At 56.9% G+C, this 10,738-nt stretch overlaps 1 protein-coding gene across 1 annotated transcript in view; it reads left to right on the top strand.

Moving 5' to 3' along the window:
• SLC38A10 (solute carrier family 38, member 10) overlaps positions 1-10,731 on the top strand; it is a 36,711-nt gene extending 25,980 nt beyond the window's left edge. The window contains exons 12-16 of the mRNA XM_014953127.1: positions 3,016-3,183; positions 3,674-4,153; positions 4,719-4,805; positions 8,199-8,378; positions 8,685-10,731. Coding sequence (XP_014808613.1) covers positions 3,016-3,183; positions 3,674-4,153; positions 4,719-4,805; positions 8,199-8,378; positions 8,685-9,844 — 2,075 coding nt within the window. The 3' untranslated portion in view covers positions 9,845-10,731. The remainder of the gene's footprint in view (positions 1-3,015; positions 3,184-3,673; positions 4,154-4,718; positions 4,806-8,198; positions 8,379-8,684) is intronic.
• Positions 10,732-10,738: the final 7 nt, after the last annotated feature.

Consider the following 10,738-nt stretch of genomic DNA (forward strand, 5'->3'; position numbering starts at 1 on the left):
TGCCCTGCTCGGGGTGTAGGGCTGCTGGGCACTGGGGGTTACCCCCATCCCTCTGCCCTGCTTGTTCTTCTTCCTTTTCCTGAACAGGAGCTCATGGATCTTGCTCCATTTCGCATCAGCAGGTCCTGACTCCTCCACATCCCTCATCAGCCCTGGGATGATGCTCCCCAGTGGCACAGAGGGGAGAGGCTGGGGGCTCCCCGAGCCCCCTGTGTGGTCCCTGGGGGTCCCTCGGCTCTGGGGGAGCACAGAGGGGCCTGTCTCCCTGCTCTGGCTGAGATTGGGGTGCAGGGACCCGGTTTTTGGCTGTGGTGGACCAGCGCGATGGGAAAACCATGCGAGGAGGGATTTAATGCTGTTGTGGGACTGTTGCTGCTATCCGAACCGGGAGCGGGGAGTTGGGGGGGGGAAGCTGGGGGAGCACAGAGGGGCCCATCTCCCTGCTCTGGCCAAAAGTGGGGTGCAGGGACCTGGTTTTTGGCTGCTGTGGACGAGCGCGATGGGAAAACCACGCAAGGAGGGATTTAATGTTGTTCTGGGACTGTTGCTGCTATCCGAACCGGGAGCGGGGAGTTGGGGGGGGGGAAGGGAAGCTTTTAGGTTGCTAATCATGAAATTTTATTGCAGCCTGGAGAGGCTGTTGGCAAACCACAACACACACACACCACGCACGCACACTCACAGACACAAATCAGGCGCAGAAAGCCCTGCCTTCCCTTCGCCGCCCCGCGAGGGTGAGAGAGGAGCTGCCCAGGAGCATCGTGAGCCGGGGGGTGGCTCGGTGGGACCCTCCGGGGGCAAGGCAAACCCTCCCCAACTCCCAGGTCCCGGTGTCGTAAGCCAAAAAGCTTTTCCAGGCTCTCAGCCCTCGCCTGTAAAGTCCAACGCCGCTCATAAAACATTAAGAGGCGCAGCATTACTGGAACGCTCTCCGGAGGGACCTGGAGGGCGACTAGACAGTTAGAGCCATTATTACACATCCTGAGCAAAAATTGTTCTCTGCAAACCACATATAGTCCCTTATAGATTTCCATGCAGCGCGAGAGGTCGTTAATTCACGCCCTGATGATGAACTTAATTTTGTTTCCCGCTGAGCAAATGACGGCTTAGAGGCAACTTTGGCTTATTATGGTGTGGAGGCTTTTTAGTTTTTGTTTGTGTTTTGTTTGTGTTTTGGGCTTTTTCTCGCATTGTTTGCAGAACACGGACCATGCGGCCGCCTCTTGATTTACGATTTGACGCTTCTCCCAGCAGCGGGGTCCCCCCCCAGCCCCTCGGTCATGGCCTGGACCCGTGTTTTTGGGGGGGGGATGTTCACCTGCTGCAGGGTCCTGTGGCCAAACTCGTGGTTTTAACTCCTCCATTTCCCCCTTGTATGGAAACCTTCTCCCTCCCCCAGCTTTGGTTTTTCATCCCTCTTGAACATCATCCCCCTGCCTCGCTCCTCGTCCCCGTCTGCTGTGGGAACGGTGTTGTGGATCCTCTGGTTTCAGGCTTCTCCCGCCTTCATGAACCAATTAACGAAAAACTTTCCTCCAATAGAGTAAATAATTTTTTTTTTTTTTTGTGTGCTTCGAGGCCAGAATTGAGCTGGGAACATCCGCAGCCGTGCCGAGCGCTCCCCTCCCCGGCCTCCTGCTTCCCAGGGCCCCTGTCCAGGCCTGGGCACCGGTTCCTCCAAGTCCATTTTTTTCCTGAAAGGAGGAGTGTCCTGCCGTGACTTGCTGAACCCTGGGAAGTCCCTCAATGGAGAGAGGGGGGGACCCTTGGGTACCAAACTTGAATTTCTCAGAAAATCCCACTCCTTTTTCCCCTCCCACCGTCATTCCCCAACCCAGGAAGCTTTGAAAGCCGGCCAGGCCCGGCGCACGTCCCTTCATGGGTGCGGAGCTCTGGGCCAGAGCGTCCAGGTTTCTGGACCAGCGCTGGGTCCTTCTGGCACGGATCCCTCTGGGCCAGGATTTTGTACTTATTTTGATGTTTCCTCCTGCCCTCCTCCCCTCTCCCCCCCCCAAATTTGGGTAAGGCCCACGCAGCTGAAGTTGTGGCAATCTCTTCTTTCCCATGAGTTCATCTTGTAATAAATCGCACCAGCCCTGCGGAGGGGGAGGAGAAAATTGAAAGATGTTTATAGAATTAATTCCCCAAAGGAAATCACATGGGGGAGGGCAAATGGGGGGAAGAGTTGGGAATTTTTTTTTTTTGTTACAGAAGATAGATTTTTTTTTTTTTTGGAGTGTGTTGGATGGAAAAAAATCTGCAGAACAACTTCAGTGCTGGGAAACAATTAGATTTCCTCCTCTGCTGCTCTTCTAAGGAAGAGTTCACTCCCTGTTGGCGCTGTGTGGGTCGACTTCTGCCACCCTGGGGTCAGAAGGGACCGTTCCCATCCTTGGGACGTGCCACAAATTCCACATGGTTACTCCAGCGCTGAACACAGTCGCTGGTTTGACTGGGATATGTCTTCCAGAAACATCCCAGCTCTTCGAGGGAGAGATGGGGAGAGTCTCCCCATCTCCCTCGGGAGTTTCCCCTAATGGCTGTTTAATCGTGTTCCTCAAAACTTCACATTTTCGTGCCTTCTGCGGGGTGGGCCCCGCTCTGCTCCCTCCCTCCCACCCCTTCGAAGGGCTGGTGCACAAAAAGGAGAAAAATAAAATAAAAGAGGTTTTGAGCTGCTTTGCAACATGCAGCCAGCGCAGGCGGGCGATGGAGGGCTGCGGATGGACCCCCCCTGGGGTTTTTCCTGGTGCTCGGGGGGTCCGGCACGGGGGAGCCGGGAGGATGCTACCATCTGGCGGCTCCGGATCGCAGCGGCAGCCGGCTCCATCCCAGCCCTTCCTGGCCTCTGCTTCCCTGCAGCAGCTCTGGAAAAAAAACCCACTGTAAGGAAAACAAACAGGCGACCCCAGAACAAAAGCCCCCGATTTCGGCTTGGGTTGTGCCTTGATCTGCCTGTGGACTGACAGCGCAGCCGTGCGTAACCCCCTGCAATTAACTCTCCTGCTTTTGCAGAGCAGAACCCGGCCGTGGAGGAGGCGGAGGATGACCGAGACAAACCCAAGCTGCTGGAGAAGGAGGAGATGGAGCAACCCCAGATCAAGGTGCCCATGGAGGTACCCAAGAGGGAGGAGGAGAGGGGAAAGCTGGAGGAGAAAGTGCAGCTCGACCGTCCCGATCAAGGTAATGAGGAAGCTGGGGGAAGGGGGCCAGTTTTGGTGCTGGGAGGTGTGTGTTGCAGGGCTATTTCAGATAAAGATCCTGGTCTCTGCTCATTACCACGTGGTAATTTAGGTAACCCGTGAGGTTACCTGAGCGTGGTTTAGCATTTGATGCTCTTGAGGCTCGTTAGCATCATAGAATCATTCAGGTTGGAAAAGACCTTTCGTAGAATCATGGAATCACAGAATAGTTGGAGTTGGAAGGGACCTTAAAGATCATCTGGTTCCAACCCCCCTGCCGTGGGGGGGACATGTCCCACTAGCCCAGGGACTAGCCCATGTCCCAAAGCCCTGTCCAACGTAGCCTTTAAGATCATGGAGTCCAACCCTTAGGAATCAGCCTCCTGATGAGGAAGGGCTGAAAAAGGGCAGCAGGGAGGTGGGTGCAGGCTGTGCTGTTGCTTTCTCCCATGGCTCTCGAGCCCCCTAACCCTGCCTGTCGCCCACCCTAGGGATTGCCCTGCCCGTGGGGGAAGCACATCGCCACGAGCCCCCCGTCCCACACGATGAAGTGGTCGTGGACATGGGGCGGGAGCGGGAGGAATCGGATGAGAACAAGGCCGTGCCCGGGGGAGGCGACGCCGGTGGGTTGGATCCGGCGCTGGAGGAGGCGGCCGCCCCGAAGCCCCAGAAAGAGGCACTTGGCCCAAAACAAGGGAAGGAAGCGATCGGTGAGAACCAACTGCGGGGAGGGACTGACAAACCCCTCAAGAATCCCAAGAACGTCCTGGAGGTGATGGTGCAGCAGGATGGCAGGCCGCCATACAAAGAGCTGCAGCCAGACAAACAAGGGGTGGAAGCCAAGGCGCAAGCTGCCGAGCCGGACGGTGAGAAGAAAGCTGAGGCTGCAGGTGACAGGGAGAAATCAAAACTCCAGCACCCCAGGAAAGCAGAGGAGGCTGCCAAGTCCGTGGAGAAGGAAAGTGACCCTGGTAAGCTCCCTCCACGGTGCCTCCTCTGAACAAACTCTCCTCTCTCTGCCCCGGCAATGGGGCAATGTGGTTATTCCTACCTAACGGCCTGGGGCTTCCTTTTAATTCCACGAGATTAGCATGTGAGCATGCACGGCCCCGTCAGCAGCTGTTGGGGAGAAGGAGGAATCTGGTGGCTTTGACAGCTACTATAATATCTGTCAAACAGTTGTTTGCTAGCCTACTAAATGTCAGGTGCCATGCTGTTCCTCTGCGTCTCCGAACTCACTGGGGACACGGAGCCGGGAGATCTTGACAGGTAACACATTGCTAAGTGCCCGTCTAAAAGCTAGTTAGAACCCTTCTTGCATTTTAATTGGCTGAGGTAGTTAGCGCTGGCTGCCTGCCACCAGTCTATAAGATTGTTAAATTTTTTTTTTTTTTTTTTTTTTTTTATTACTTCCCTTGCAGTCGTCGGGTTGAATGTAAACGGTGCTGGCTTAGGCAGGGAGGGACAACACGACGCGGAGTCGTTTCGGGGAACATCTGCTGACTGCAAAGGTCTGTCGTTCTGTTCGTCTTGCAGGTGAAAAGCAGGAGGACAGAGGGGATCAGCTGGAGCCCAGGGAGCCCCGAAACACCGAGGAGAGGCAACAGGAGAGCAAGCTGGAGGGTGAGCGTGCGTCTCTGGGGTCTGTGGGGAGGGGAGGGTGCTGAGCTCCCCCTGGGAGACAGGGCTGGGAGAGTGGGATGTCTCTCTGCAGGAGGACGGTGCCAGCCAGCGCTGCTCTTGGCTCTTGCCTGCACATATTTCAGGCTGTAGTCACCTCCACGAGGGCAGCAATTAGTGCCTGTCCCCTGCGGGCGGGCTGCTCCATGGCACAGCCCCTGGCAGCGCCGCGCGGGGACGTGAGTCACGCTGGCACCCGGCTGCTCCCCGGCTTCGGCGGCTCCAGCGCAGGTGGCGCTGCCCCGGGGAGAGAGAGACCAGAGCAAAACCATTCAGCTGGTGTGAAACACAACTGCCTGGGTGCTGGGGCTCTGCCGTGAGCCCTTCCTCAGGCTGAGCTCCTTGTCTTTGGTCTCTGCCTTGCCCAAACGGTGCTGGCTTAGGCAGGGAGGGACAACACGACGCGGAGTCGTTTCGGGGAACATCTGCTGACTGCAAAGGTCTGTCGTTGTGTTCGTCTTGCAGGTGAAAAGCAGGAGGACAGAGGGGATCAGCTGGAGCCCAGGGAGCCCCGAAACACCGAGGAGAGGCAACAGGAGAGCAAGCTGGAGGGTGAGCATGCGTCCCTGGGGTCTGTGGGGAGGGGAGGGCGCTGAGCTCCCCCCGGGAGACGGGGTTGGGAGAGTGGGATTTCTCTCTGCAGGAGGACGGTGCCAGCCAGCGCTGCTCTTGGCTCTTGCCTGCACATATTTCAGGCTGTAGTCACCTCCACGAGGGCAGCAATTAGTGCCTGTCCCCTGCGGGCGGGCTGCTCCATGGCACAGCCCCTGGCAGCGCCGCGCGGGGACGTGAGTCACGCTGGCACCCAGCTTTTTACCGGCTTCGGCGGCTCCAGCGCAGGTGGCGCTGCCCCGGGGAGAGAGAGACCAGAGCAAAACCATTCAGCTGGTGTGAAACACAACTGCCTGGGTGCTGGGGCTCTGCCGTGAGCCCTCCCTCAGGCTGAGCTCCTTGTCTTTGGTCTCTGCCTTGCCCGGACTCACAGCCGGTGCGTGGTGGGGTCCCGTGGCTCTTCTGGTCTGGAGGTGATGGGTGTTTGGTCCCATGAGTGATGGCAGAGGGCAGGCTCTGCTCCTGGGGAGCGTGTCACCCTCCTTGGTAGTTACAGCTTGGTTTTCTAATTATTTTCTTTCCGTTCTGCATCACAATTGGACTCCGAAAACTGAGCGTGAAAAGCTAGTGGTGGGTAAGGACTACGAGGACTCTTCACCTTTCCAGGAGGATGAAGGGACCTGAGTTTCCTTGGGGTTTTCCAGCCTGGTCTGTGTGGGACTTGCCGGGGATGCTCTCCCATGAGGATGTCACCCAAGGGTGGGCTTGTTCTGCTCCTCAGCTCTGCTCTGAGCCTGGTGCCCAGGGGCTGGGAGAGGATGGGGAGGGTGAAATGGCGTGGTGGGAGCAAGGTGTGGGTGCTCTTTGCAAAGGGTTGCTCACTGGGACCACTGGTGAGTGCTCTGGCTGTGGCTGCCCTGGGCCAGAGAACTCAGGTACTTCCATTAATAATAGTTAAAGATGGTTTCTATGAAGAGTGCCTGCTAAAATCCAGCCGAAGTGTTGGATCTCCAGGATGGAAGGCAGGGCTGGGTGTTAAGAGTCACCTTTTGTTTGTGTGGAAGAGGTTTGCTGCACAAACACAGGAGTTACACGTGTTTGCAGAGCTCTCCACCAGAAGGGCTTTGATTTGGTGTTAAACCTTTGCCTGCTGAGGTTCAACCCAAACATTCCCAAGCCGAGCTGGGAGCTGGTGAGCCGGGAGAGACGGAGAGTAGAAGTGACTTCTGTTTTCATTGTTTATTCTGAGCAAAGTGCGAAAAATAAACAGGTCTCCAGAAGTCAATTGCTCTCTTGAAAGGACCCAATTCCCCCTCCCAGCCCAGCTTTCTGTAAACGGAGTGGGAAGGGGAATTCCAGGGGCCCTGGGCTAATAGCACCGTAATGTGAAGGGGAAATATTTCTCTGTAATCACCTGGTGGGTGATTAGCGGGACAGGGGGAGGCAGTGCGGGCTGGTGAGGGATTAACCTGGACAGCATCCCTTTATTTTTTAATTTAAATGGTGTTTTACAGGCTATTAATTTTGACATTATTTCCTTTGGGGTGTAATAGTCTAGAAACACCGTTGAGTTTGGGAGGAAGGCTGGCTGGTGGCACGGGAGGGAGTCCAGCCACACGCAGGCTCCTGCTCTCCAGATACCACGCGATGCCATTCCTCTGGGTGTCTCTCCAGGTGGAGAAAAGGCAGCAACGTTTTCCAGCAGACCCAGGACTCATAGTTTGTGCCTGAGGTGTCGCTTCCAGCCAGTGAAGTGACATTTCAGCCCAAAATGTCTGTTTTATGTGACTCCCTGGCTGTAAAGGGCCGGTGGGAAGAGATTTCCTCCCGTGCCCGGGAGTGGGGAGCTCGGTTTTACCCTGGTGGCAGGAGGTGGGGGCTGCCTTTCTGCACTGCTGGGGTTTCACCTGCCCAAACCCCTGTGCTGCTGCCGTTAAACCCTTCATGGCCGCTCGAGATCCAGCCCTTCCACCAAATCCTTCGCCAGGATTGTGTTTGGTGGGTGTTTTCCTGCTGTGGGCCAGGAGAGACGTTCCCTCAGCTGAACTGGGAGAAAAGACAACAGTCATAGAATCACAGAATGGTTTGGGTTGGAAGGGACCTTAAAGCCCACCCAGTGCCACCCCCTGCCCTGGGCAGGGGCACCTCCCACCAGCCCAGGTTGCTCCAAGCCCCCTCCAACCTGGCCTTGAACCCCTCCAGGGATGGGGCAGCCACAGCTTCTCTGGGCAACCTGTTCCAGGCTCTCACCACCCTCACACCAAAGAAGTTCTTTCCCAGATCTCATCTCAATCTCCTGTAACCCAGGACTTGGGTTGAAAAGATACAGCTCAGGGTCTGCACCTCACGTGTTGGGCTGCTTCTGTGTGGGTTTATCCCACCGTGTGGGTAGGGCAGCTCCTGGTGCTGTGCCTTGGCTGACTTCTTCCAGTTCCTCCTAAGATTGGACATTTACCATGCCTGGGCTTTCCAGACTGGGTTTAGCTGGGATGAAGTTTTTGCAGTGCATTCAAAGAGGTGATCTGTGTTTGAGAAGCCTGGTTGATCTCGAGAGCTGAGCTGCAGCGGCGCTGGGGCTTCCATGGGCAGGTTTAAAAGCAGCTCATCTCTCTCGGGCACTCGAGCCCCTTGCTGCTGGTCCCATCCTCTTCCAGCTCCTGTGCTGAGCAGCCACCTTGTCCTTCCCAGCGCTGGGACCCCAGCAAAGCTGCTGAGAGATGATTAAGTGAGGGGTTTGGCTCATGAATTGCTTGGTTTTCTTTCTTATTTTTTGCCCTTTTCTAGAAGCGGGGCAGGCGAAACTGCTTGATCACGCTGTGCTGCTGCAGGTGATCAAAGAACAGCAGGTCCAGCAGAAGCAGCTCCTTGACCAACAGGCAAAACTGCTGGCTGTGATTGAAGAGCAGCACAAGGAGATCCACCAGCAACGGCAGGAGGAGGGAGGAGAGGAGAAGCCAAAGCAAGGTAAGGACATCCCCAAAGAGCCCTCCACGGGCTGATCAGCCGTAAAATCATCCTGGGGGAGATCTGATTCCTCCTGGCAGAGTCCACTCTGCAAAAGCCATTCCTGAGCCTGACCCCCATCTCTGGGGTGGGGATCCCCAGCCCCCTGATCTTGGGGATGACACTCTCCCCCATGTTTCTCCTTGTTTTTCCGCGTGGCCGTTGATGGTGTGATCTCTCCTCCTGTCCCCTGTTGAGCAGAAAGGGGTGGCGGGAGAAGGGAATCTCCTAAGAAAAAGCTTTTACGTGTTGGTTTTTGTTCTGCAGCCGAAACGCAGCAGGAGCCCGCTGCGCCGCTCCCCAAGAGCAAGGAGGACGAGGGCCCTGGAGTTAAACAAGAAGCTGCTGCAAAACCCCTGGGCAAAGAGGTGCTGGAGCAGGCGGCGCAGGGCAGGCAGCCTGGTGACGCCGCCGAGCAGCGCAGGGACGCTGCAGGAAGGCTGGAGGAGGCTGGGCACAAGCGTGAGATTCCTGGGGTTCCTCCCAAGGAGCGGAAGGTGCCGCCTCAGGAGAATGACAGAGCTGTTAAAAATCCTGTGGAGAACCAGGATCCCCTTCACGGGGATGCCCAGCACGTTCCGGCAGCCAGAAACCACCTAGAAAAGAAGCCCTTGGCGGAGGATTTAGGAGGAGATCGTGAAGCCAAAGCTGGAAGAGACGTCCACGAGAAGAAGAATTCCCTGAAAGCTGTGGAAGTAGCTACAGCTCCCATCCAAAGAGAACAGCTGGGGGCTGCCAAAGTTCAGGGAGTAGCAGGAAAGAGCCTGGAAAGAGACTCGGGAACAGACCTTAAAGCCAAAGCACTGAGTCAGGTGGAGCCCAAAAACCTGGCAGTTGCCCTGGACTCCTCCAGTAAAAGGAACGTGGCAGAGAGCGAGCAGCACCTACGGGAGCCTCAGGGAGCTGCAGACAGCCAGGGCAGGCGGCAGCAGGGCTCGCAGAGGGACCTGCCTGCCAAAGGGGAGGTGAAGGACGAAGCTCCTCGGGAGAAGGTGGTGGACGTGGCCCAGGAGCCTCAGGGAGGTCCACGGGGCAGGCAGAGGCACGGGGATGGAGGCCTCGCAAACGATGCTGAGAAGAAGCCAGGCCCTGAAAATGTTCCTGCCCAAAAGCCAGAGAAAGGAGGGGCTGCCCAGGGTGACCAGAAGCTGGACCACGACGTCAAACCAAACCGGGACCTGAAACTGCAGGCGGACCTGGACCTCCGCCGGAGGAGACGGGACCTGCTGCCTCCCGAGGAGGAGGAAGAGGAGGAGGCTGCACAAGGGGCGGGGGTCTTCATTGGCCTGAACCCCCTTCCAGATGTGAAAGTAAACGACCTCCGGAGTGCTCTAGAGACGCGATTAAACCGAGCTGTGGAGGGGGCTCCGCAGGTGGTCCACAGCCGGCAGATCAAGCAGATGAGGCGGGCGGAGGAGAGCGTGTGAGCAGGGTGGTCGCTCGCGGTGGGTGGCTGCGGGTGTTGGCCACAGGCACCAGGCTGAGGAGCTCCACAGGGAAGGTTCGAGTTAACCAGCTGGTTTTTTGGCCACCGTCGCTGGTCGGTCCAAGCCAGAAGCACTTTGCTTGGACCCCAGGGGGGATCCCCTTGGACCTGGGGAGCACCGTCCAAAGCGGGGGGACTGTGGGCTTCTCAAATCTGTGGCTGCAGGTGGCCAAGGAGATGGCAACCATGAAAGGAAAGGCTCCCTCTTGTCCTCTGCCTTTCAGAGGTTGCCATCTCCCTTGGCTCCCCGCCAGGTTGGCCTTCAAGGACCTGTTTTTTCAACATCTCCTTTATATCAAATTGCCTTCTCCATCCGGCTCTCCGCTCCCCTTTCAGAACCGAGGTCGATCCTCTGCCGGGTTCCCTTCCCTGCTTGGAAAAGGCTTCCCCCCGGGTGCCTGCCGTGGGTCCCCGTGGCCCAGGCTACACGGGGCTGTGGGGCAGAGGTGTGGGGCTGCGGGAGGAGGGGGGAACTTCACCTCGGGGAAGGGCTTTATTCGGGAGAAGCATCAAGTCGTGAGTTGAGGACCAAGCTTGGCCAGTAGCTTTGGTGTTTCTCTTGAAATGGGAGCTGTGAAGTCTCGCATGTTTTAGGAGATAGTTGTGGTTTTAGGAACCCAGTTTAGTAGAAACGCTGCCTTAAACGGGCACAACGGCCGCTGTTGTGCTGCCTCTCGTCCCAGGGATTTAATTGGTTGGCCACACACTAGCAATAATTTGCTCTCACCACCCTTCCCCGGATGCTCAACTCCCCTCTGCGCTCCCAAACTCCCACTTCTCCTCTCCAAAGTGCATTACGAAGCTCGACCCGGGGAGAAGGGGGGGGGGGGGGGGG

This window comes from Calidris pugnax, unplaced genomic scaffold, assembly GCF_001431845.1.
Source record: "Calidris pugnax isolate Ruff unplaced genomic scaffold, ASM143184v1 scaffold9, whole genome shotgun sequence".
NCBI classification, from domain to species: domain Eukaryota; kingdom Metazoa; phylum Chordata; class Aves; order Charadriiformes; family Scolopacidae; genus Calidris; species Calidris pugnax.